Raw genomic sequence first — 27,109 nt, 5'->3', positions numbered from 1 at the left:
TTCTGAACATGAAAGTTGTTTGTTTTATATCTGGGGAAAGCAAACAACTTTTGATATTTGTGTTAGGATAGGAGTCACAAAAGAATGGAAGCGCTGTTAGAAATGTAGGCTCCTTTTTGGTGAGCTTGACAAACACTAAAGGGAAGACATGATCAGTCTTTTTTGTTTGTTTTCGTTTTTTAAGGGATACATAGAATTTCCTTGCATTCTGGAGTTCAGTTGGCAGCCAGCCAGGAAGCATGCCTTTAGCTCAGAAATTATCCCAAACCAAAGTAATGGAAAAAGTCTGACTTGCTGGAGGCTGAAATTCAATATCAAGGTGGTGACATGGGGTGTGTGTGTGTGTGTGTGTGTGTGGTGCATGTGTGGGTGTGTGGGTGTATGCATGCACACACACGCATGGGTGTGTGCACTGGCATTAGTGGTGGGGCAGGATGGCGGGTGGAAGCTGTTGGAAGCCTTAACCCCTGGCAGCTATAAATAGAATACTGACTCACTTGAATGGCTAAAATTCATGCTTTTAAAAAGGGCTTTATTCTGCCATTTGGTCAGAATTAAGATTTGATTCAATATATTATGTCCAAGACTGGCTTAAGAACATACTCATTTTCTTTTTGATTGGAGCCAAGTTTAATTAAGAGCGCTGCTCGACAAGCCCATTAAAAATTGAAACACTTCCTTTCAAAAGCTTACGCTGAATGGAGGCACTATGCACAAAATAATATATTTTTTAAAACCTATATTGAGACCCAGAATCCATGAGGCAGTATGTAAAAGAGTTGAAGATACTGGACCACAGGGCCCAACAGGTCAGGAAAATGAGTGCAATGAGCCAGCTTGTGGGCAATAGGGCCTGGTGGTGATTGTGGTTGACAAGCTCATAGGGTTAGGGTTAGGGTTAGGGTTAAGGTTCAGTGTTGCCAGGCCTTCTAGTTTTTAAAGAGAGGCCAGATATGTAGAGGTCTTAGAATTATCTCAATTTGGAAAACATTGAGAGGTAATGCAAAACACAGTTTTAAAGTATATGCTTCTAAAAAAAATTATTGATTTGAGAGAGAGAGAGAAAGGGAGAGGGAGAGAGAGAAACATTGATTTGTTGTTCCCCTTGTTTACGCATTCATTGGTTGATTCTTGTATGAGCACTCCCCAGGGACTGATACCGCAACCTTGGCGCATCGGGACTCTGCTCCAACCAACTGAGCTATCCGGGCAGGGCCAGACATTCTGGGTTTTACTGAGTGGGCCACACAAAACTTGACTGGGGCTTGTACTCTCTAGAGCAGTGGTTCTCAACCTTTCTAATGCCGCGGCCCTTTAATACAGTTCATGTTGTGGTGATGCCCAACCATAACATTATTTTCGTTGCTACTTCATAACTGTAATTTTGCTACTGTTATGAATCGTAATGTAAATATCTGTGTCTTCCGATGGTCTTAGGCAACCCTGCTAGTGGTTTTCATCCTGTGGGTCATGACCCACAGGTTGAGAACCACTGTTGTAGAGTCTAAGACCACGAAGGGAGGGTGTCAAAAAATATTGGCTATATTGTGAAACTGTTTTTGAGAGGATGGTATCTAGGTTACATTTCTGCACTTTCAGAATGGATCCCCATGTTATTCAGTCTTTTTGGCCCATTCCTTACATTTTTACTTGGGATAGAAGCTGGATAATTTTGTCTTTGAAAGGGGAAAATGGTTAAAAGTTCACTCTGTTCTTTTTGCAGAGCTGTGAGGTTTGGAGAGTTGAATGCCATGCTAACATTCTGTCCCACCCCCTCTCTCACTTAGCATTCACTCACAGCGGCTGAGGACTCCCCTTCAGAGGGTAGGTTAGAGGGGAAGGTTGTGGAGGCACACTGTCCTCCTACTGCCCAGTGCATGACTTTGGGCAAGCTAGTCACCATTCAGTGGCTCATGCTCCTGTTTGTAAAATGGGTCTGATCACAGCTGTCCTGCCTTAGTCAGCTTGAGTCACCACAACCGAATGCCACAGACTGGTGGCTTAAACAACAGACGCTTCCTTTCCACAGTTCTGGAGGCTGAAAGTCCAAGATTAAGGTGCTGGTCGATTCAGTTTCTGGAGAGGCCTCTTTTCCTACAGAGAGCTTCCTTGTGGTTGTGACCTCAGCATAGAAGGGAGAGAGACTGTGCTGTGTGAGTATGGTCTCTGGTGTCTCTTCTCAGAAGGACCCTAATACTATTGGGTCAGGGCTTCATCTTTATGGCCTAATTTAACCTCCAGATAAACCCCCAGACCCATTAAAGAGTCATTTCTCATTCACCCCATCCCCAGCAACTGCCAGAATAGGTAAGTCTCTATGGGTTTACCTATTCTGAAAAAAAAAAAATATATATATATATATATATATATATATATATATATATATATATATATATATATGACTTACGACCTATTCAAACCAATGACCAGTTGACTAGTCACTATGATGCACACTGACCCCCAGGGGGCAGACACTCAATGCAGGAGCTGTCCCCTGGTGGTCAGTGTGCTCTCATAGCCAACCTCTGACATTCCTTCCCCCTGGCCAGCCGGCCCCAATCGGCCCCTGTCGGGACTGGGCGAGACTGTCACCATCCTCCAGATCATTGCCGGCAAGGCTGAGGGACCCCACCTGTGCATGAATTCATGCACTGGGCCTTTGGTTTCATACAAATGGAATCATGTAGTATATGACTTTTTGTGTCTGACTTTTCACTTAGCATGTTTTCAAGTTCCATTCACTTGGGTCCTTGAATATACATAGTTTTCTCCTTTCCACATTAGCCTAGGGGTAAATCAGAGACACTGATGGCAGATCCACAGCGTTCTGGCACCTCTTGGATGTAGGGGATGGGATTGTTTAGAAAGTCAGTTTTCCACCTAATGATGGCAGAAACCTTCAGGATGGGGGTGGAGGAGGAGGAGGTTTGTAGAGATGATAGGGTGGTTTCGGCCATGCTGATTTCAGGCAACTGGTCCTTGGGGTAGTTAATGATTCATAATGGCCATAAGATAGCACTCCTGTCCTGGCCCCCACTGCTCTCAGTTGTTACCTTGAGTTCACTCCCCTTGAGAGTTTGGATAACTTCAGTTCAGAGCTGTAACTGACCTAAGAAAATCAATTCACTAAAGGCTGATCTCTCCATTCAGAAGTGTGTAGTCTGAATGTGCAGTGATGAGAAACTGCTATTTTATTTTCATTAAAAAGCTTGATTGAAAACTGAAAAAAAAAATTGAATAAATGAAACTGCTTCTCAGAGGACTCGATGGGCCTGAAATAGCCCCTGGTCTAAAGGAACATTGGCTCTCAGTGGGGTCATTTTCTACCCCCTGGAGGTTATTTGGCAATATTTGCAGATAGTTTTGCAGGGTTAACAAGTTTTTGTGTTTTGAGTTAGGGGCAGAGTTAACAATGTAAACAGAAGCCAGGGAGGCTGCTAACCTTCCTGCAGGTCACAGGACAGCCTCCCACAACGAAGAATCAATTGACCACAAATGTCAGCGGCACTGATGTTGGGAAACCTGCTTTAGGCCCTTCCTTCAGTTCTGGGCGAATCTGTGCTCCTCGTTCCAGTCTATAGAGATGTGGCTGTGAGGTCGTGCGGTTGTGGGGGGATGACCAGTATGGACCCTACCCCTAGTGATCCTGGGGGATGCCCTGATCAAGGCCTGGGAGCAGCTGTTCCTTCAGGGGGTGGGTACCTTAAGGGGTGGGTGCCCAGGGGGTGGATGCCTTCAGGAGGTGGGTGCCCAGGGGGTGGCTACCTTCAGGGAGTGGGTGCCCAGGGGGTGGGTGCCTTCAGGGCGTGGGTGCCTTCATGGGGTAAGGTACCTTGAGGAAGTGGATGCCCAGGGGGTGGGTGCCTTCAGCACCTGTAAACAAATACCGGATATGGGCTGTGTGAGAGACTGTTACCGTTTTTGTGAACATGCCAAGTATAAGAATCTCTGTTGCCTCTGACAGGGACTGCTTTGAGGATGTGTCCATCCTAATCTGTGGGGTCTTCTCTTCCCTCTTTGTTTGTTTCTGATTTGGAAGATATGGAACAGGAAATCGGACTCAACAATTGCCGGATTGTTCTCCCTCCTCAGGTGTCACTTTGTTCGGAAGCGTCTCTTAAGCCCCCACAGCGCGCATCCTGGGCCCATACATTGTCCCGTGCGGGCCAGTGCACAGGATGACGTGTGTAAAGGCTCCGAGACCCTTAGTATCTTTGAGATCAGGGATTACGTTTCTTAGTTCTTCCCCTCGCGAGGGAGTTTATTCTTTACAGCAAACAAAGGATCGGTGGTGTCATCGGGTTCCCGAGAATCATAAGCTGTCTTTGAAAGCGAACTACGTCTGAGGCCGTGGTCGGCAAACTCATGAGTCCACAGAGCCAAATATCACAGTACAACAATTGACATTTCTTTTGAGAGCCACATTTTCTTAACTTAAACTTCTTCTAAGGCCGCTTCTTCAAAATAGACTCGCCCAGGCCATGGTATTTTGTGGAAGAGCCACACTCAAGGGGCCAAAGAACCACATGTGGCTCGCGAGCCACAGTTTGCCGACCACGGGTCTAAGGTAAATGCTGCCTTTGGCTTTGGCAATCCCTAGAGCGGAACTTTCGGGGAGCTTGTCAATCAGTGGATCTGAAAGGGGTGCATTGCCCTGGCAGGCTGAGGGCGGCTCCTGCCCCCAGGGGAAGGCTGCGGGCAGGGAGGTGGCACTGGCAGGGGACTCCAGCTGCAAGGGCAGGGGACAGTTTGAAGAGGAGGAGGGTTTCAAGGTCACTGAGGGCGATGCCTACTCTCCGCATACAATAACCCAAGCTTTGCAGAATGAGGCCAGACGAATGGCTGAGGCGGGCTATACTGATTTCATTCCTGGAAGTGTTTCCCGAGAGCTGGGAAGCCAAGTGGGTGTCGGTTTGTTTAGAGACGGTCAGACCCATCCCTCCAAAAGGGCTTAGACCGCTGCCTCCAGCAGACGTGATTCTTTGCCTCCTGTTATGCTGGTCACATATGCAAGACTCGCCTTGTGGATGCTTCAGGCTCCCTCCGGAGTTTGTGTTTTAAGCGATTTAACCTGATAGCCAAGCCAACGTCCTCTTCTTTTACAAATACTTAGCTCCAGAAACACAGATCCTGACTCTCCTCCAAACACACAATCGCCCTTTGTCTTTTCCTGTGCGCTTCCCGTGCCGTTTATCTCCCTGCATTTTGTTATGGCTGTTTTCTGCATTCACGGGTTTTGTCTCTGATTAGATTAAACTCTGAGAGCGCACTGTCTTATCCCTTTTCAGGCTGGGGAGCAGTTCTCTCTGCCAGGCATCCACATCCATTGACTCCTGCATCTCCTGAATTTAACCCCTTCGCTGCTCTGCGGATCGGAGCTGATTCGCAATTTTAATTCATAAGATAGGAAACGGTGTCTCAGGAAAGCCAGGTGACGGGAGAGGCAGAATGATGAGGAATTCAGAGGCAGAATGATGAGAATTTGATGGTATATACATTTTATTGTAATAAAGCAGTTCTTTTAATAAAAGAAAGGAAAAAAAAAACAACAACCAAAAACCACCCAGTGCCACTACCTGTGGGATTCAGGGCAGTTTTTAACTGCTCTGTGCCTCATTTCTCACATCTGTTAAAGGGGGCAATATTAGTTGTCTGTGTTCCTTGCTGGTGTTAGAATTAAACATGTTAGCTCATGCTGAGACCGGTTTGGCTCGGTGGATAGAGCGTCGGCCTGCGGATTGAAAGGTCCCAGGTTCAATTCCAGTCGAGGGCATGTACCTTGGTTGCAGGCACATCCCCAGTGGGGAGTATGCAAGAGACAGCTGATCGATGATTCTCTCTCATCGATGTTTCTAACTCTCTATCTCCCTTCCTCTCTGTAAGAAAATCAATAAAATATATTTAAAAAAACAAAACAAAACAAGTTAGCTCATGTGAAGTATTTAGAACAGCGGCTGGCAGACATGTCTGCTGTGACTGTTATTCTCCAGGGTAGCCCGTCGGGGCATTGGAGTCTGGGCTGCTGGGTTCTGAAGCCCATGTCCTCATCCTTAAATTCTGTCTTTCTTGGCCCAGAGACTGGCAACAGGGGCTAAGTCAATATTTGTGGAATGAATGAACGCATTTGGAATTTTGGGTGGTGGAGCTTCTCTAGGTGAAAGGAGTTTGCTAAACGTGGAGAGCCCACCTTGGGACTCGTGGGAGAAACGGAGCACCACGTCAGAGCTCTGGAAAGTCCTCTTGTATACCTCAGCCTGGGCTGAAAAAACAAACACTTCTCAACTCAGTCATTTTAAAGGAACGCCCACCCATGTGGAAACTATGGCCTCATGTTGTTGGTCTGGCTCTGGAGCTGCCAGGGAGCCAGGCACTCTGGCTGAGGTGGTGGTTGAATTCCTGTGCCCCCTCTGCCATCTAGAAAACTTGTCTGGCCAGCAGGAGGCAGCACGGTGGGGCTGGGCAGTGAGCGGATCAGTGCCTGGGTCCCTGGGTCCCCTGGCATTGACTTGTCATTGTAGGGACTCTGGCAGAGGGCCGGCGTTGGTAAGTAATCAGGATCTGAAGTGTTGTAGGGGGTAGCTATCACTGTATTATTGGCTTCCACAAGGGTGAACCCCAGAAACTGTAACGCCAGTCTTCCCACCTGTTTCAGTGCTGGAGAGATAAGCTCATGGGAGTGAGTTGGACACAAAAGGTCAAGGTCATTATTAATAGGAGAGGGCTGGTCAAAGACAGACGCACTCTCCTGGCCAAGCGTCCAGATGGGTGGAGTTGATGCTGAAGCCCACCACTGTGTTCTCGGGTCTTCGTTATGAGTCTGTCCTTCTGTCTTTCCTTGCAGAGGTGGTCCTGCCTCTTCCTCCAGGAGCTACTTAAGCACTGATTTCTCCGTCCGGGTTCAGAGGTGCAGGAGCAGAGGTGATTGTGTTGGGGAAGCAGGCCAGGGCCGCCCGGGGGAGCTGATATTGGTTCCCAGGCTAGAGGGGTGAATGGTATCGCTGGCAGAGTAGTGGGGAGAGGCTCCGCATGGCTGAGACCTGAGAAAAAGTCCAGACGAGGCTGGAGGCGGGGAGGCAGGGGCCAGAGTGCCCACGGGCCACAGGCCACAGGAGGGATTGGTCTGCAAGGACCACACTGGCTTCCTGGTGTTGCAGACACTAAAGAGGGACAGGGTGGGGTGTGGGACCAGGGCGGGGGCGTCGGACATGGGAAGGTGGTGAGAACAGATGGTCTAACTGGGTCTTTGTCCCTGGATGGCGCAGCCCATGTTTTGAAAAGCCAGTTTGTCTGTCTGAGCGATTCACCTCCCTGCTGAGTCCTGGGGAGCAGGCAGGAGGGGGGATTTACAAGTTTTCTCTGCAGTCAGTCTTTGTTCTCATCCCTATTCCAGACTACAGGCCAGTTATCACTGCTGCTCAGTTACCTTCCCCTTCTAACCCTGAGCTCACGGAGTCCCCAGTTCAAAACGCATTTGCCATATAGACTCTTTCCTCCTCCTCTGTTATCACATAAAAAATATCTGGTCATGGTTGGGAGGAGGAGGGGGCAGTTTTGGGTGAAAGCACATGCTTTCTGCTGCTGGATGTATATATAATTAACTGCCTAGTTTTGTTTGTCTTCACTCTTAATCACCAATAACTCAGTTAATGAGCTGACATATGCAATCAAGAGTTCAAGAATTTCTAAAACATTGCTGTTGGAATTGCCGCTAGTTTTATATTACGGTAAACAGATATGTTTTTCTTCCTCCCTTGGGTAAAAAAAATGTCACGGGTATTTATGTGCCAAGTTCCTCAGTGCCGTTTAATCATCTTATATAGTGGGCATGCCGAATTTACATTCTTGGAGCAATTCTAATTTATCACGTGCTTTTATTATTTCAGAGCTAGAGAAAAAGGATGGTCTTTCTTCCCCCAAGTGAATGTTGCATAGGTTAGGGTGGGGCAGGTGAGATGATGAATAATTCATACACAGCTTTGCTGGTTGTCCCTGGGGAAGTTTGTTCCTTAAAATGAGAAAAAGCAAACTAAAAGGAACCCCCCCCCCCAATTTAGCTCATATATAATGATGTCTCTAGATTCTAGTGTCTAGAACAGTGGTCGGCAAACAGGCTCGTGAGCCACATGCGGCTCTTTGGCCCCTTGAGAGTTTTCTAAAGGCACTTCTTCATAATAGACTCCCCCAAGTTGAAAACGGACTTCTGCGCATGGGCCACAAAGCTTCGCTCACACTGTATGCTTGCGCCCGCACGTGGTATTTTGTGGAAGAGCCACACAAGGGGCCAAAGAGCCACATGTAGCTCATGAGCCACGGTTTGCCCACCACTGGTCTAGAACTTTGTGATCCAGTTCAGTGGGCCGTTAAAATCCGGCTGTTCTGAAGTGAGATGTGCAGGGTCTAAAATACCCCCCAGACTTAGAGGATTACCATGAAAAACATGCAGAATTCTCACTCATACATTTTTATATTGATGACAGGAGGAAGTGATAATATTTCGCACCTCTAGGGTTAAAGAACAGGTAGTATTCTAGTGAAGTTTTACCTGTTTCTTTTTACTCCTTTATAAAATGTGGTGGCTAGAAAGTTTAAAATCGGACATGTGGCTGGCCTGAATCCTGCTGTGAGCCTTGGTCTCAAGATGCACAGAGCCAGGAGGCCAGCGGGACTCAGAGGGAGCGGGTAGGGAGCTCCTGAAGGCTTTATCTCCAAGTCTGGGAGCTGCCGGCGGCGTTAAGTCCCCCAAGGAGAACACAGTGCTTCCTCCATCGCTCTGCTGGCCGGCCTCCCCTGCCTGCCTGCAGTTTCTTAGGAGAAGTCTGCTTATCTGCCAGGCCTGATTGATGACAGCAGGAGGGCACACAGACTTGCAGGTCAGCTCTTTCTTGGAACAAAAAGAGTTCAAGGAGTTCTTGAGATTAGGAGGAGGGCCTGGAGAGTTTTAGTGACAGTCATCAAGTGCTCCATAGCATTTGGTGGGTTGCCCAGGATCTTTCTGAATTCTGGGTTAGCCACCGACAGAGAACATTTGGTCCTTGCTAGTTTTCAATGATCCCCTTGCATTTAATTAAACTAGCCTCTTTGGGGTGGCGGAGGAGGGGGCTTTTGCTCTTTCCTGTCAAGTGAGGGGTTTGGATGCTTTTGGTTCTGACCTTCTAGGTCCGTGGTGGGCAAACTGCGGCTCACGAGCCACATGCAGCTCTTTGGTCCCTTGGGTGTGGCTCTTCCACAAAACACCATGGCTATTTTGAAGAAGTGGCATTAGAAGAAGTTTAAGTTTAAAAAATCTGGCTCTCAAAAGAAACTTCAATCGTTGTACTGTTGATATTTGGCTCTGTTGACTCATGAGTTTGCCAACCACTGGCATAGTACATAACTCAGGAGCAAGGCGTTCTGTTTGGTGACAGAGTAACTAACTTAACTTTTCTCCCGCATCCTGTTCCTGGTTTTGCTCGGACCTAATGCTTTCCCCTTGAGGGCAGCTGCTTAGCTTCATGGCTTTAAAGCCAGTGCTCTTTGTTTCAGCTGGTGTTTGCTCTGTGCAGACCCCTTTCCTCGGAGCCCACCAGTGTTGAGAGTCACTGAATTGGTGAATGTGCTGATGGGGGCAGGGGAAGGAGCCCTCAGCCTTCACCCCTTCCCGGCTCAGAATCGCAGTGGAGACACAGAAGATCCAGCGCCTGCCCTCCTAGGAGTGCACATCTGGACTGGGCCCCTGGATTCTGTCGACGTTAAAAAGCTTCTGTGCTTTTGATTCTGCTGTGAAGTCAAGGATGAGAGTCTCCCTTTCGGGCGTTTCTATCCCTGGATAGTTTCCTGGACCGGTGCTTGGCCTGGCATCTGAGTTATGACTTCCTCTGCCTGCAGTGACTTTCCTTCCGTGAGCCTATGCAGTGTGGCATGGTGCCCTGTTTTGCAGAGAGAAGCCGTGGGGCCAGGTGGATGGCTTAGGAGCAGAATCCTGCCTCCTTGGGTGGAGCTCTCGCCCGGCCCTGCTTGGCCTGCTCATCCTGCACCCAGGCCCACCCATCCTGTCCTAGGGGAGAGCCCCTCTGTACGGGCTCACCATAGGGGTGTTTATTGTAGGCAGGCCCTTGCTTCCAGCCAGGAGTCAGGCTTTGTACTGAGAGAGAGAGAGAGAGAGAGAGAGAGAGAGAGAGAGAGAGAGAGAGGAGGAAAGAGGGAGGGAGGGAGGGAGGGAGGGAGGGAGAGAGAGAGAGAGAGAGTGAGAGAGTGAGAGAGAGAGAGAGAAAGAGAGAGAGAGAGAAAGAGAAATTGAAATTGTGGCTAGAGTAGTGTGGGAAGGATGCAGTAGGGGCCAAGGACTGGACTCCACTCCTAGGAACTTTCCTTTGGTCTCGCTGGGAAGCAGCCTCTTTGCAGGGCGGAGCCTTTTCTCACCACTAGCTCTTAGGTAGTGAGAGACCTCCTGGGAATGAGAAAGGGAGCAAAGGGCCCTGCATGTGGACCGGGGCCACTTGGTCTAGATGGGGCTTGGCATCCAGGGGCAGGTAGAAGCTGACCAGGAGTCAGGAGGAAGTGGGAGGAACTTCCTTTTAGCTTCAGATCTCAGAGCTTGGTATTACCTGCTCTGAACACCCCCCCCCCCCCCCCAACACACACACACACATTTGGTTGGCAGGCCACAGATTCAGCCCACCGGATACAGCTTGTTCTCCTGGTCCACCCCAGTGGTCTTAACTACAGTCTGCAGCCCCTGCTTCTGCCCACCATTTAATCAACTCCAGGAGATGTTGAGAATGTCCAAGTTTTGCGTGACCCGAGGGTCTTTGGAACTGAGATGGGATTCAAAGTTGATACCTCAAAACGACGTGGCTGCTGTGTTTTGTTTCTTGTGTTTGTAAAAACATAGTTAGAAAAAAAAAATCTATTGCTTTGCAAGGCAGTGGAATTTGACCCACAGTCTATTGTATTGGTCAGGGTGGAGGCAGTTAGTCAGTCCTTAGTGGTTTCTAGCGCTTGGTGGGTTTGAGTCTAAGACTTATTTCTTTTCTTGGACTGAACAAAGGTGAATGCCTTCGTTGTTCCATTGTGTGCAGCTGTTAATAGTTTACAGCTGGTGATTAAGTGAAGCAGGTGAGCCGAGTTACCTGGTACTTGGCTAATTTGCATAGTTGGGCCTTTCATCTTGATGCTTCCACCTGCCCCGTAGGGTTTGTCCTAGTCATTCATCCCTCAGGACCCAGATCTTGGGAGGCACCCCCAGGTTCCAGCACTCTCTGTGTCTGTGTCTCCAAACTAGCCCTGTGGCATCAAGTGTAAATGACCCGGCGGCATCTCTGTTAGACTGAAAGTCTGCTGTGTGCTCATCCCTGGGCTGTGTCTCTGGCACAGCGTCTTCCTGGCTCAGTGGTCAGTGGCCACTTCTGCTCTGGTTGGGGAATTTGTGCTTTTCCGCTCATCCTCATCTCAGAGTTACCTGGGAGGTAGGCGGTGTTTATTTCTCCTCTTAGATGAGGACACTGAGCTCCCTGGTGGTTCATTTGGCCCAGAAAGCCAGGATTCCCTCAGGCGTTGTGACGCCTGCCTGGAGCCATCCTTGGAAACCACCTTACTGTAGTCTTAACCTTGAGAAAAGACCCCAGACGAGCATCAACTGAGGGGCATTCTACAGATTACCAGACCTGTGATCCTCTGAACAGCTTAGGCCAGTGGTTGGCAAACTCATTAGTCAACACAGCCAAATATCAATGGTACAATGATTGAAATTTATTTTGAGAGCCGAAAACCGACTTCTGCGCACGGGCCACAAAGTTTCAGTTGCACTGTATGTGCACACCCACATGTGGTATTTTGTGGAAGAGCCACACTCAAGGGGCCAAAGAGCCACATGTGGCTCGTGAGCCACTTTGTTGACCACTGATTTAGGACTTTAATCAAGGGGAGTCAGGCATGGGTCTGCTTGTTTTTCTGTGTAGTTGTCTGTCTCTTCCGTTTCTCTTTTTTTTCATTTGAGATATCATTCACGCATCACAAAATTCACCTTTTAAAAATGTGTACAATTGAGTGGTTTTCGGTATATTCACTAACTACTAGTATTTGTATATATTGGTATACTCATACTGGTATACACTGATAGTAATGCAACCATCACCACTTCTAATTTCCAGAATATTTTTATCACCCCATCAAGAAACACCATACCTATTTCCCGGTCACTCCTACACCCAGCCCTAGGAGACCAACCACTGCTGTCTGATATCTCATATCAACGGAGTCATATCATAAGTGGTCCTTTGTGCCTGACATCTTCCACTTAGCATCATGTTTTCAAGGCTCCTCCATGGGGTCGCATGGGTGAGGTCTCCATCCTTTACATCACCGAGTAATATTCCACTATGTGGTTGTACCATATTTTAAAAATCTGTACTGACTAATGCTGCTGCAAGCATTTGTGCACTGGTTTTGAGGTATAGACATATATTTTCATTTCTCTTGGGATGTGCCAAGGAGTGGAATTCCGGGGTCATAGGGTGGCTCTGTGTTTAATACTTTGAGGGACTGCCAGACTGCACCATTTTTACATTCTCACCAGCAGCACATGAGAGGTCCGTTTCTCCACATTCTCATCAACACCCATCTGTTCTTTTTTGGATTGGACGGGATTAAAATTACCTTTTAAGCACCTTTACATTCAGGAAGTATGATTTTATGGGGGAAAAAATTAACTATTTTTGAAATGTAATGAAATTCTGCAGAGGCATTCATTAGCACGGACACGACAGCAATTAGAACTAGCTGTTTTAAGTTTATTTACTTCCCACCGCGTACTTGGGTCGTTTGTTTTTATGGAGTTTTGGTGAACTCCTGTTCTGAGTAAGTTTGTGTTTTTTGGTTTTTGGGTTTTTTTTTTTGCTAAAAACAGATGGTAGCCAGAACACAGCCAGGATTTCATCAAGATAATTTTATCAGTTTTTGTTTATTTGTGAGTTGGGTTTTTTTTTTTTTTTTTTTTTTTTTTTTAATATATTCACATCAAGAAGAGGAAAGGACAATGAACCCTAGGAAAGGGGAGATAAAGGCCGTCTGGTACTACATGCCATGCAGAGTGCCAACACCGTGAGGTGGCTTTTATTGCTCCTTCTGTTCCCCATCTCCTACTGTTTCACTAAAAGGAAGGATGGAATGCAGCTCTGAACCAGCTATTTTATGTCTCCTGGAGAGGATTTCCCACTAGTTTTTTATAGTCCTTAGACTCAGAACCGTTTTATTCATTTTATTAAATTTGCATAGCTTTCCCCCACTTACCTGCTTTTCTTCCTTGTCTTCTTATACTGCTTTTTGTGTTACATAACTTTTCCCCTTGAAAGAGACTAGGTGGGCCCTGGTCAGTGTGGCTCAGTTGGATGGAGCATTGTATTGTACACCAAAAGGTTGTGGGTTTGATTCCCAGTCAGGGCACATACCTAGGTTATGGGTTTGGTCCCCTGTTGAGGCACGTATAAGAAGCAACCTATCAATGTCTCTCTCTCTCTCTCTCTCTCTCTCTCTCTCTCTCTCTCTCTCTTTCTCTCTCTCTCTCTCTCAAATCAATAAACATATCCTTGGATGAGGATTTAAAAAAATTCTTTTCATAAAAACAAACAAACAAACAAACAAAACTAGGTAGGGAAGCTTTTTAGAATAGGCATAGTTTACTTCTAATATATTATAAGCTCTTTAGAGCAGGGACCATTTTATACTGTTTTGTAGTGCTAATATGAAATAGGAAGCCTAAAAGATATTTGTGGGAAGCATGGGTTTGTGGAAAGGTGGCCTGGTGGATGATGGGTGGATGGACGGATGGACAGACTTATGGGTAAATGACTTAAACATACTGAATGAATTTTAGGGGTGTTGGCTGATTCCTTAGGTCCATTTTCTGTTGTGTTTTTTTTTTTGTGTGTTTTTTGTTTGTTTGTTTGTTTTAAACACCTTGTTGGCTATGTGATGATGGGTTGGCTAATAGATGGAGTAATTAGATTCTTGTTCCTTGGATTGTCATATTCCTACAGTGTTGAGATTGTTTCAGCAATGTGGAGATGTCTCATTTCTTTCAGTGTTAAATTGTTTCTTGTATTTCTAGTCACTGTATTTAACTGAAAAGCTATTTCAAGGAATTGCAAGGAAGGTAGGGAAAATCAGAATATGAAATCAGGACTGAATCAATTGTCAAGTTGAATACCTAATATCATGAGAATAATCTCTTTACAGGGGCATAAGTTCCTCCTGTAGGCATCTTGCCATTTAGTCTAGTTGGCTTTTGTTTTTGTTTGGGTGGAAGTGGGGAATGCCAATGAGTCTTTATTAGATATAAAAGTTAGTTTATTATTGCTGATACTTTTTTCCATTTTCTTTCCTCTGGTTCCTCCCTTTCCACCAGATACTCTGTTCAGTTTGTGTTGTGCCCTCTGCATGGAAGCTGCCCTTCTAAGTAGCTGGTAGTGATGACAGAGTTTGACCTTAGGGGCAGGACAATGGGAAAGAACGTTGGTGCCATGCGATCCTTCTCGCTGGGTGCACTGGAGACCGGACTGGCCAAAGACTTGGATGGATTGTCAGTGAACTTGATAGCAAAGAATGCAGACAGGCCTCAGTTAGCAGCCATAGTGTGTTGTAGGTGTATTTGAGTTAATTGTTTGGGACACTAATCTGCCTGTGGAAATAGGGCTATAAGTGATCCCAGGCCCATAGGCAATCCCAAGGGATGATGATGATGATGATGATGATGATAGGCAATTCCAAGAGATGATGTTAATGATGATGATAATAATCATCATCTACAAATAATTGTAGCTACAATAGCTGAATGCATTTCTTATTTAAAAGCAACACCTTTCAAGACTTCTGTAAACCAGCCTTGGGAATAACCCAATATTTCTGCTATAATCTTTGGGGAGGGGAGGCAGATTATGCCATTGAGTCCTGAAGTGGAGTGTCAACCACTCATGCTCCTCTAGAATTGAATGGTGGCATCAAGTCCGGTGGCGGCAGGACTGTCGTTCTTGGGGTTGCCTGTATAGGAAACAAACGCCATTGCGGTCTCACAACCGACAGTCAAGTGGCACAGACTTGGGATCCCCACACCGCATTTCTAACTTTTGGGGCTGTATGCTCACAGTTTCTCTTTGAGCCCCTATACTACTTTTTCCTCCTCAGTGCTTGGTGCTGGCCTTTGAGGACAGAGCCTATACTTGCCCATGTTCCATTCAGAGACCCAGAGCCCGGGCTGACTTGGAGCTTTGCTCTGTGGAATCGGATACAGTTCAGAACCAGTTGCCAGGCTCAGGTCTAAAACCCTGCACTCAGGCATGAGTCATGAGCTCACTCAGCGCTGTGGGTCCTCACTCTGCACCGAGCCGCAGCGGCTCAGGGACCACCCACGGCTGCGGGATGCTTGGAGAGCCTGCCGCCCGCCCTCTTCACTTTACTTCCAGGGCCTCGAGATTCTTTAGTGGGAGGATCTGAGGTTCCACCTTCCTCTTTATTTTCCATCTCCTGTGTCTATCCCCAGCCAGCTGTACTTCTTGTCCCCGCTGCTTGTGTTCACGCTGCATTTTTCGTACTTATTTTGTGGTGTGATTATGTCGTGTCTTCATCCTCTCTGTGTCCAAGCTTTCTGACGGGGTTTGCAAGCACTTAGGGTGGAAATAGCTCCGGGAAAGCACAGTGAGCAGTTCCAATGGCCTGCATAAGAACATTAAAAGTCAGTTCTAATGAACATTAAAGAGCATTGGAAGAAACAAGAAAAACAAACCCAGAAACAGCCCAATGGACAGAGCGGAGGAAGAGGAGTCCCTCTGGCACCACCCTCTACCCTGCTGCCTCAGAGGCTTTCCCCTTAGGCTTGGCAGACGTGTTGAATTCCATTGTGCACCAGACCCTGCTGTGTGCACTCAGTTTAGAGTCGCTGCAAATTAGATCTGTCCCAGGTGTGCTGTTCCCCGGGCTGATCCTACTCTGGGAGGTTGTGGAAATTCCCAGAATTTACAAGGGAGTCTGCTTTCAGCTAATGATGTCTTGGACAATGAATGGTTTTGAGAACTCCTTCAGAACTTTGTATGGGTCCAGATCCACAGTTGTCACCTGGGACAGTCCCTGTGCCCACAGCCTCAATAATGCCGAGGCTGAGAAAGCAGCATTAGAACGTTGAATGTTACAAAAGCCGTGCGTCCTTTGAAGTGGGTTTTAGTAATAAGGATTAGGAAAAAATAACATCTGTTAAGTTGAAAAGGTATTCCTACTTCCAAGAGGAAAAAAAAGACAATAAAACAGGAGACATCTCACGTACATGTGGAAGCGAAATAAAAAGAAACCAAACTTAGAGGTACAGAGGGCAGATGGGTGGTTGCCAGAAGTGGGGGTGGGAGAAATGGATGAAGAGGGTAGAAAGGTGCAAACTTCCGGTTATAAAATAAATGCTGGGAATCGAGTGGACAGCATGGTGACCACAGTTAATAATACTGTATTGTGTACTTGAAAATTGCTAAGCGAGGAGATCTTAAAAGTTCTCAACACAAGAGAGTAAATTTGTAGCTATGTGTTGTGATGGGTGTTAACTAGACATATTGTGGTAATCATTTCATAATATACACAAATATTGATTCATTATCAACAGGAGAAAAAGTGCTATTTAAATCCTTAGTACTGTAATATATGGCCCACATCTGGCTTCTGGAATTCAACACCATTCACATCCAAGATCCCCCCCCCAGCCTTCCACAGGAGACTTTTAGGCCAAGTTGGGTTGCTTCTTTACTAATTCACTACAGGCAAAAAAGTGAGAAATTTCTCTCAGCTGCTCAATTTACTGCAGATCGAAATATCTTTAATTTATCCTTTACACAGAATTATTTGACCTCTTTGTCTTTAAAAAAAAAAAAAAAAAGGCAGATCACATTTTGGGACCAAATTGTGACTCTCACGTAGATTGTTAGAGAATCCTGAACCGCGACACTTAACATAGGCCAAGTAAGCGGTTGTGGGACAAAAGTAGCTGTGGTGCCCTGCTCTGGGTCTAGATTGAGTTGTGTGCTTTGCTGAAGAATATTCTTTTTTCCATGAATCTATAATTAGAACATGCCACACAGCATGGTATTTAAAGTCCATCATCATTATTGCTTTTCAAGGGTTATTTTCTTACCATATTTTTAAACCTAATTTTTTTCAAAGCCAGGAAAATAATTTTTTTAAAATCCAAAAGAGAAATATCATAGGTTTTCAAAGGGCAATAAGAGGTTGAAATCTATGTGGAAATTTTTAATCTTCTCTACTTAAGGTAGGTAGTAATAAGCACTTTTATTCAGAGGGCCATTTTTGTGTAAATATTTTAGGCTTTGTATAGCTACCTCACATAGCCGTGGTAGGAGGAAGGAGCCAGAGGGGCCCTGGCTAGGGACTTACGATTAACTAGAGGCCCGGTGCATGAATTCATGCACCCACCAGTGGGGTTCCTCAGCCTGGCCTGTGGGTGTGTCCAGCCCATTTCGCTAAGTCCCTACCAGCCAGACCCTAGTAGCAAGCTAACCTACTGGCCGGAGCGTCTGCCTCCTGGTGGTCAGTGCACATCATAAGGACTGGTCAACTGGTTTACTGTGTGTCCTCTAGTGGTCAGTGCATGTCATAGCGAGTGGTTGAGTAGCCTTAGCATATCAGCATATTATGCTTTGATTGGTTGAAAGGCCGACTGGTTGCCTAGATACTTAGCATATTAGGCTTTTATTATATACGATAATTGAGTTCCTTGAGACATCTCACCTTTCAGTTATCTTAGGCATGTCTTGTGTGGTGTCAAGACTACCTGGTCAATGTTTGTGGAGAACAGATACTAATAATAATTCAATTCAGAACTCTTGAGTTTTAACACAACCTTTACAATTAATTGTTATGGGTTTGATATTTATTGACTGGTTTCTTTTGTATGTTTCTTGGTTACTTACATTACTCAAATACAGAAACATGATTGAGTTTCCCCAATTATGGAATAGTTAAAAATAATTATGTACAATGGAGATGTATATAAACTGGGAAATTAATTTTTAAAGGTGATTTGAAACTACCAAGTAATAATAACATACAATAAAATGCACTCACTATAGGTGCACAGTTGAATGAGTTTTTGTACATTTATACAGTTGTGTGGCCATTAACACAGTCCTGCTTTAGAACAGTTCCATCATTCCTCGAGTTCCATTTTCCACATTCACAGTTAGTGTCTCTCCCATCCTAGCACCAGGCAGCTGTTCTACTTTCTATGTCTGGACTTGCCTCTTCTGAACATTTCATGTAAACGGAACTCTATAATATGTACTCTTTTGTGTGTGGCTTCTTTCACTTAGCATGAAGTTTTTGAGATTCATCTTTATCTGCTGATTCTATCAGTGATTCATTTTTATTACTGAAGAGTTTCTTGTAGGGATTTATCACATTTTGTCTCTGTACCAGTGGTGGACATTTGATTGGTTTCTAGAATTTGGCTATCATGAATAATACTGCTATGACTATTTGCTTGCAAGACTTTTACATTTTTTTTCTTGAATGGGTAGATATCTAGCTGTTGAATAGTTGGGACATATGGTAAGATTATGTGGAAACATTTTTGTTTTACGTGCTCGCCACTATCTCCACATTGTCACCAACACTTGGTATAATCTGTCCTTTTTTTATTATAGCTAGAAAATCATTTGTTGGCAATGGAAAGTGGAACCCCTATGAACCTCCTCACTTTTGAAGAAGGGATGGTATTTCTTGCCTCCCTATATCTTACAGGATTGCTCTGAAGATCAAAGGAGATGGAAATTTATGGGAAAGGGCTTCATAGTGTAAAACTGTTACTGCTGAGTATGTGCAGAAAAGTATTTAGCTGTTAAATTTAACACATATCCATCTCAGAGATTAAGATGAAAACTTGCCCAAGTGTTAATAAAATGTGTGTGTTATGGCTGAACTTGTTCTACCTTTTTATAAAGGCATATTTTACTCAAATTGTGAGCTTCCTCCATATGCCTGCATTGTACATTAAATTATCAGCCTTATTTCACCATGACAGAATATAATGGTTTGCATATGCTGGGCAATTTTTTCTTTCCCACTCAAACTTGGATGGTCTGGTAAATGTCTGCTTGTGACTTCATTTTCAAATACCTGTGGGTGGCCTCTTTTCTGGACCTGGGCATATGTGTTCTATTCCAACAGAATGGAAGGAGAAAGTCTGGAGACTCAGAGAAACGGCCAGGAAACAGTTTATCTATGTGAAAACAGTCATTGCAACGGTTTTACTTTGCAATTCCGATTCTATGAAAATGGCCAGTTTAAACTTTCTCGAAGAACAAAGGGAGTTTTGAATGCATTCCCTCCCTACCTGTGGGAGCCAGCTGCCACAGGTGTAGGGGAACTGGCCTGGGGGCCCTAAATTTGCTATTTGGGGCCATATTTCATAAAACTTGCTTATCAGCCATTCTTCACACCTGTTGAGTAAAACCTTTGGACTAAGGAAGTTGAACTGGTGTTTGACCATGGCCCACTGTGTCAACAAAGGGCTTTATGGCGCTTTCACATGAAAAGGTAAACAGGAACAACAAAACTCAAGTAGAAGCTGTGTGCCTTTTAGTTTCTGGGAGTTTATAAATTCGGAGGCTTATATTAATCCTGGTGACAATTAAATTAAGTCAGTAATGTTCCCTAAAAAAAACCTTAACTTGCTTTTACCAAATAGTTTTAATAATTGGGAAATGTGTATTTGGAAGCCTTTTTTGATAAAAATGATGCAGGTGTTTGGACCCAGGATCTGGGATGGTGGTCCATTGAATTAGTATTTCATGATTTTACCTAATGAGCCAAAATTCTCACCTTACATGACTTCGAAAATTTCTGTTTGAACATGGGTACACGCATGTGTGCGCACTCGTGTGTAAGTATTTCAGAGCTTCCAAATGATGCCTTCTCCAAAGTGTGAATTAAACAGGAGATGCAAAAGGTAGCTGAGGCTCTTGGAAATCTTTTTCTCGGCCATTACTACTAACACGGATTGGTGTGGACTGATATCTGAGGGATCAGTCTTAGAGGAGGCCCAAAGTACGTGTTCTTTTTGGAAGCAGCTGTTTGCTAATAAAGAATCAGAACCGTCCGGCGGTTGGTTCTCATTGTCTCTGGGTGTTATAGCATCTTGGCCTGCGTTGGGCATCGGAGGTACATGACCCACTCCTGTGGAGATGGGAACTCGCCGCTGCTGGTGTCATGCGGGTTCTTTAAATAAGCGGACTTCAGGGTTTGTGGAGAAACCCCTCATACTCATTTCTGATGGTCTTTTCCACCTCGATCGTGGAGGATTTCAACTCCTCTTTGGAGGGGTGGTGATAGAAGGAAGGATGGGGTTAACAACGTAAAGTTCCCATAATAATGAGAAATGGGTGCCCGTGGGGAGGGCCTTGCATGGGGCTGTCATAGGGGATGCTAGGAAAGTTGCGGAACTCACCCGGGGAATCATGTGAGCTGGTGCCCTTTCAACTTTAGGCCTCAGCCACCCTGATGATCTTGGAAATGTATGTAAAACCTCATGCACATGTGGCCCCCACCTCTGGGTCCCTCTGGATCCAGAGACCCTGGGTCCAGTTCGCTGGCCCCAGATGCCTTTATCCAACTCAAGGTGACTTCCTGGATCCTGAGTGACAGTGGTGTCACAGCAAACATTTTGTGTCCTGTCTGGTTATCCATGGCACCAAGGGAGTAACTTAAAATTGGACTTGTATATCTTCTTAAAATTTTCCTCCTGGGAGGGAGGGAGGGAGAGAGAAAAAGAGAAAGAAAGAGAGAGAGAGAGAGAGAGAGAGAGAGAGAGAGAGAGAGAGAGAGAGAGAGAGGTCACGATTGTATGTGATAACTGGCCACTTAAAGGGGCCTTTGTATTATATCATACTTTAACTATTGACTAATCTATTAATACATTTGATTTATTTCAAGAGACAAATAGAGTTATTTCAAGACACAAATAGAGTCGGTGTGATGTGTGGAACGAGCCTGGGGTTAAGGATTAGAGAGATCTGAGACCCGGCTTGATCACTTACTGACATCAGGCAAGAAGTGAGGCTCGGAGCTTCTGTTTCCTCCCAGGGGAGGGGTTCCTATCTGGCTGAGGATTAGTATTAGATACGGAGTGTCACTGAGGCTGTTAGTGCATGCCAGGACACCTCGTGGCACGCCCTTAGTGCATGCTACTGTTTTTGCTATTTATAAAGAGCAAAAGTGGCATAAATTCAGTATACGTCTGTATTACTTCCTGCCAACTCTGTGTTAACAGAGCAGTAGTAACCCCTTAAACTGGAAGTTTCACATACCATAACCAGTGTATTGTAAATATTTCACTTAACAGCTCAAATTAAAACAGAAATTACGCAGGCTATTGAAATGAGGTTGAAAGTTCTAGTGAAAGAAGTTGTTCAGTGTCACTGCTATGTCAAGTTATAATTTGGTATATTTTTTCCAGTTTCCTTTTTGTTGGAGTTGATGAAATGGTTGAGCGCGGTAGAAATAACGTAATGAGACACTAAAGCTGTCCATCATACGGGTATACATCATGAAGGCAATTCTTTATAACTGGAATGACTAGTGAACACCCAGTAATTTCCTCAAACTCCTTTACCACTCCTTCTTGGAAACAAATAGTTTCTATGTTGTGAAATCAAAGGAAGAAAAGCTAAAAATATATTTATTTCGTTTGTCCACTTGGGAAGTTACAATGGAAATGTAATCAATGCCAAAAAAATATTCCCTTCATTAAAACAGTGGGGTCTGGAAGTTATCTTTTGGACTCCAACCCCAGACTTTGGAGTGCATTTGGTGTCTATTGGAATCCTACCCACATTCCTACCGGTGGATTGGGCTCCGATATTTACTAAAACCTTAGTCCCTCTCTTGGTGAATCCAGTTGGCTCATGGATTTGGTACAAGTAGGAAGTCTGATGCCCTCTAAGAGGGGGCTTGGGCCCAGGAAAATGGGAGCCCTCGCAGGTCCCAAGAGTTCTCAACTTGGGGTGAAGCAGAGTAGTGACTTGGCCAAATTTGTGGTTTCTGGAAGCCAACTGCCTGGGGTTGAGTTCTCTCTTCGTCTTGAGATGCTGGGCATAAAACTTTACCTCTGGACCTCTATTTCTCCATCTGTAAAATGGGGGTGATAATAGTTCCTGCCTCAACAGGTGTGTTTGTGATGAAACGAGACAATCCCTATTAAGTCAGTGGCACTCAGTAACACAGGGGCTACCATTTCTCAGACCCTTCTTTGTTCTTTCTGTCCAAGTGGGCCTCCTCTCAGTCACACCTCTCTATGGTAAAGCTTCAGATGAAAGATGACTCTTCTTTCTGAAGAGTCATTCTTTGCTTGTTTGAGAAGAACATTTGCATTTCAAAAAGTTTCTTTTTCATAAAATATATTTGTATTGATTTCAGAGAGGAAGGGAGAAGGAGAGAGAGAGAGAGAGGAGAGGGAGAAGGAGAGAGACTCATGGATCGACTGCCTCCTGCACACCGCAAACTGGAGATCAAGCCCACAACCGGGGCATGTGCCCTTGACCAGAATCCTTTCAATCCACAGGCCAACACTCTATCCACTAAGTCAAGCCGGCTAGGGCAAAATAGTTTCTTTTTTTAAAGGAATTTCGTAGTCACAGTAATTTCGAGGGCAGTGTTTTGCCACCAAATGCATCATTAAATTCTGTTTATTTTGTTTACAGGGAGCACGGGTCTGGCTGAGAGAAAATGGCCAGCACTTTCCGAGTACCGTCAATTCCTGTGCGGAGGGCGTCGTAGTCTTCCAGACAGACTACGGTCAGGTGAGCACAGTCCCTTCTCCGAGGAATGCCAAGTGCGCGTCTGGAGTGTGTGTGCGACGCAGTGTGTTCTGCAGGGGGGCATGGAGGTTCCAGCCGGGGCGGCACAGAGCCTCCACTCGGCTCCACTTGGCCGCTCTCCCTCCTGGGGGATCATGTCCAAGAATCAGAAGTATGGAATGCAAGCAGCTGGAGGAAAAGTCCGAGTAGATTGATGCTTGCTCATTGCTTTCCTTATTACCACTTTCCCTTAGAATTCTTAAACTATTCCTAGAGGATCGGAGATACTGGCTGCCAGGGAGACGAGTGTGGCGGTGTCCTGATTCCTGTTAGAATCAGACTGATTAAACCACCACCCCCGTCCGTGCCCCCCTTCGTCCCCCCCCCTCGCTACCTATCTACCTTGTTAGCTGCTGCAGAAGCGCCTTCTGGGTGTGGGAATTCTGCTGCTCCTGGTTCTCCATTTTGTGTGTAAAACAAATGAAAAGCCCTGTCATTGAAAACCGAAATAGGATGTGAATCCAGAAACTGGCTCATTGATTGTACAGCCGACTCTTGAACAACACAGGTTTGAACTATGCAGGCCCACTTATACATGGGTTTTTCTTTGTTTTTTTTAAAGTATATTTTTATTGATTTCAGAGAGGAAGGAAAAGGGAGGGAGAGAGAGAGAGAGAGAGAGAAACATCGATGATGGGAGAATTATTGATCGGCTGCCTCCTGCATGCCCCACACTGGCATTGAGTCCACAATCCAGGCATGTGGCCTGATCAGGAACTGAACCGTGACCTCCTGGCACATAGGTCGATGCTCAACCACTGAGCCACGTCAGGCAGCCCTGGATTTTTGCGTTTTTCCCCCCAAGAAATGTTATAAATGTGGTTTCTCTTCCTCATAACTTTCTCAACGTTTTCTTTTCTCTAGCTTACCTTATTGTAAGAATACAGTATATAATGTATATAAATGTACAAAATGTATGTTAATCGACTATTCATGTTATTGGTGAGACTTCCGGCCAACAGTATGCTATTCATAAAGTTTTGGGAGAGTCAAAAGTTATATGCAAATTTTTCAACTGTATCTGAATAATTGTGAAAGGAGCCCAGTCTCTCCGTTTTCATGGAGATTAATTTTAATATTACGAATGGGTTCCTCCCTCAGAAGCACATGTCAAAATTTAAGACATAAAGGAGTAAGAGGATGTCATAAGCCAGTATTTAAAACTCAGAGTTTCTGAGTCTCATTGGTAAGTCGTGCTGAGCAGGAAAGCTGCAAGGCCAGTGCTGCGTAGTGTGAGGCAGACGCGCTCCTGGGTGCGCTCTGCCTCTCAGCCCAGCTGGTCCCCGTGGGGTGGTACCTGTCTCATTTCTTGGCTTCATGAGGAGCAATTTTCCTGGGCTGTTTTGTAGTTCCTCAGATGCTTTTTCATCTGAGTCTTGAATGGCTCTCCAGAATTCTCCTGGTGGTGTGAGGCGATAGCTGTGTTTTGTAGATTGGGGGGTGGCATCGGGAGAAGGTGGCAAAGGGATCTCATGTTTAACAGCCCTTGCAGGTGTGGTCGCTGCACCGGTGCCCAGCCTGGTTCCTTTCCCAGCAGGTTGTCCGGTCGTGTTGTGTGACCTATTAACCGACGGAATGACTTCTGCGGACCCGCAGAGTCAGGCGCTGCTGTGATGCTGAAGTGCAGGCCTGGTCGGCATTTTTCTGTCCTCCCTTGACTTCTGCCTTTTTCTTTCTCACTGGCCCCACGAATCCAGTCCCTTTCAGGCTCCATACATACTTCTCAAGATGCAATAAAAAAGGAAAACAATACTTAGTGTACCAGTTGGACATAAGTATTCCTAAAAGATTTATAATGCAGTTATTTTTGTTGTTGACTTATCTTTTCATTCCAAAGATAACATTTTAAATCGTTCCCCTCTTTTTTGAAAAAAAGGTGGTGAAAATACACACAACATTAAATTTACTATCTTAAGCACTTTATCGTGCAGCTCGGGAGTGTTAAGTACATTCATGTGCTGTGCAACAGAGCTCTAGATATCTTTCTTCCCATAATATGGAAACTATACCCACCAAACACGGGTCCCGCATCTCCGCTCCCCTGGGCCTGTGACCCCCTTTCTACTTTCTGTCTCTGTTACTTTGACTGCTTCACATATCCATAGGAGTGGGATCATACAATATTTGCCATTTATTTGTGACTGGCTTTTTTTGCTCAACTGTCCTCAAGGTTCTAAGACACTTTCTGTCCTTATTTCCGCTTTGCTTGGTGGATGGAGGCTTCTCACATGGCACCTTCGGCAGCATTGTGGTGCTCCTGCCTGTGACCTGTGGTCAGCAGCCTGTGTCACAGCCCAGGGACAACTCTCTGAGAGGGTGGAAATGGGATGGGACGGTCAGGGAGCCGTCCTGTTCACTCTTGACAGTATTTATGGATTGTGGGTTTAGAAAGAACGGAGCAAGAATAACGTGTACTTACACATGAAAACAGCGCTCAACGTGGACTTCTGATCTTCAGTGCGTCTTCAAATACTTGGTCTTAATGCTGTCTACTCTGTCATTCCCAAGTCTAACAAGTATAATTAGCTCGGTGATTTGTGTAGGAATTGCAGGGTTTAAAATATGAGAAAAGTGAGATGAGATTGAAAGAATTGGGCTCAGACTAGGATCAAGAACGGGCAGTGGCCAAAAACTCTAGTTTTCTTTTTTTTCTTGACCTACAAGTTCACTGTGGGGCATAGGGGTGTGGTCACCGAGGAGTAGAAGTTCATTTACTGCTCCCGATGCCTAGAAACACCTGCTTTTTAACGGGGCTGGGACAAATTCTTTTTTCTTAAATCTTTATTGTTGAAAGTATTACATATGTCCTCCTTTTCTCCCTTTTGACCCCCTTTAGCCTGCCCCCGCCCCCATCCTGGCCTTTACCATCCTATTATCCGTGTCCCTGGGTTATGCTCATATGCATACAAGGTCTTTGGTTGATCTCTTTCTACCCACCCACCCACCACTCACTCTCACTTTCCCTCTGAGATTCAACAGTCTGTTCAAATGCTTCTGTGTCTCTGGATCTGTTTTGTTGAACAGTTTATTTTGGGATAAATTCTTGAAGGAATCTGGTCAAAGATGCCCAGCATGGCCTTCCTTGTCCTAGTCAAGGCCGGTGTATAGTAACTTTCCAAGGCATTGGCTGATTTCAACCCAATTTGGAATGTTATAAAAGGGTGTTAAGAAAATGTTGTTTCTGACCTAGCCAATATGGCACAGTCAGTTGGGCGTCCTCTGATGCACCAAAGGTTGCTGGTTTGCTTGCCAGTCAGGGCACTTGCCTAGGCTGTAAGCTCAATCACTGGTAGAGGGTGTGCAGAAGGCAGCTGATAGATGTTCTGCACTCACATCGCTGTTTCTTTCTCTCTCTCTCTCTCTCTCTCTCTCTCTCTCTCTCTCTCTATCTCTCTCTAAAAAATAAAATCAATAAATTATTTTTAAAAAGAAAATAAATTGTTGTTTCTGGGGAAGAGGGAAGAATGGGGATTTATTGTTTAATGAGTCCAGCTTCAGTTTGGAAGGTGAAAAAGGCGGTGAAGGTGGATGGTGGTGATGGTTATGGTTACGCAACAGTGTGAGTGGATTTAATGCCACTGAACCTTTGCTTAATGGTCAAGATGGTAACTTTTATATTCATTTGTATATTTTTGTGCACACACATAAAAGATATTAATGTTTGAAGTCAGATGGTAACTGGTAAAACATGCCGATGGGTATTTTTTTTTTAATATCTTTAAAAGGTCTTTTGATGAAAATTTTATGTTGCCAAAATATGACTTCTCAGAAACATAGACGGCTTGAAAAACTAATGACTCTTTGGCCCAGAGCAGAGCACCTCAAACCTTGCTATCCACGGACCACATGGTGGGGGGCTCCCTCCCATGCCAGTTCTGATCGCAGGTCTGGGAGGGGGTTGAGGGTCGTGCATTTCTCACCAGCTCCTTGGTGACTCGATGCTGCTGGTTCTTGAGCCCCAGTGGAGGAGTGAGGATTTAAAGACATTCCTGGAAGTCACCTTAAGGCCATGGTTACGGCAGGGAAGTCTCCCCGACCTCTCCCATCCGCCTCCTTGCAGGAAACAACGATAAAGATAAGGTGGAGGACTTCAGAGAGAAAGCTGGAAAATACTTCTTCGGTCTTTCAAGGCTTTTCTTTTCTTGGTGTCCTTCCTTCCAAGAACCATTTCACCTTGAGCGTGGCCAGGGGTGGTGCTGGCTGCAGCCTAATAATCCTCAAGTGAATGAAAA

At 45.3% G+C, this 27,109-nt stretch overlaps 1 protein-coding gene across 1 annotated transcript in view; it reads left to right on the top strand.

Moving 5' to 3' along the window:
* MYO10 (myosin X) overlaps positions 1 to 27,109 on the top strand; it is a 190,930-nt gene that overhangs the window by 16,628 nt on the left and 147,193 nt on the right. Inside the window, exon 2 of the mRNA XM_084881644.1 lies at positions 22,722 to 22,820. Within this exon, the coding sequence (XP_084737770.1) occupies positions 22,722 to 22,820 (99 nt within the window). The remainder of the gene's footprint in view (positions 1 to 22,721; positions 22,821 to 27,109) is intronic.

Source organism: Pipistrellus hanaki (genome assembly GCF_964339955.1).
Source record: "Pipistrellus hanaki genome assembly, chromosome: 4".
Classification (NCBI taxonomy): domain Eukaryota; kingdom Metazoa; phylum Chordata; class Mammalia; order Chiroptera; family Vespertilionidae; genus Pipistrellus; species Pipistrellus hanaki.
The sequence above is the reverse complement of the archived record's forward strand: the minus strand, read 5'-3'. Positions and strand labels throughout refer to the sequence as shown.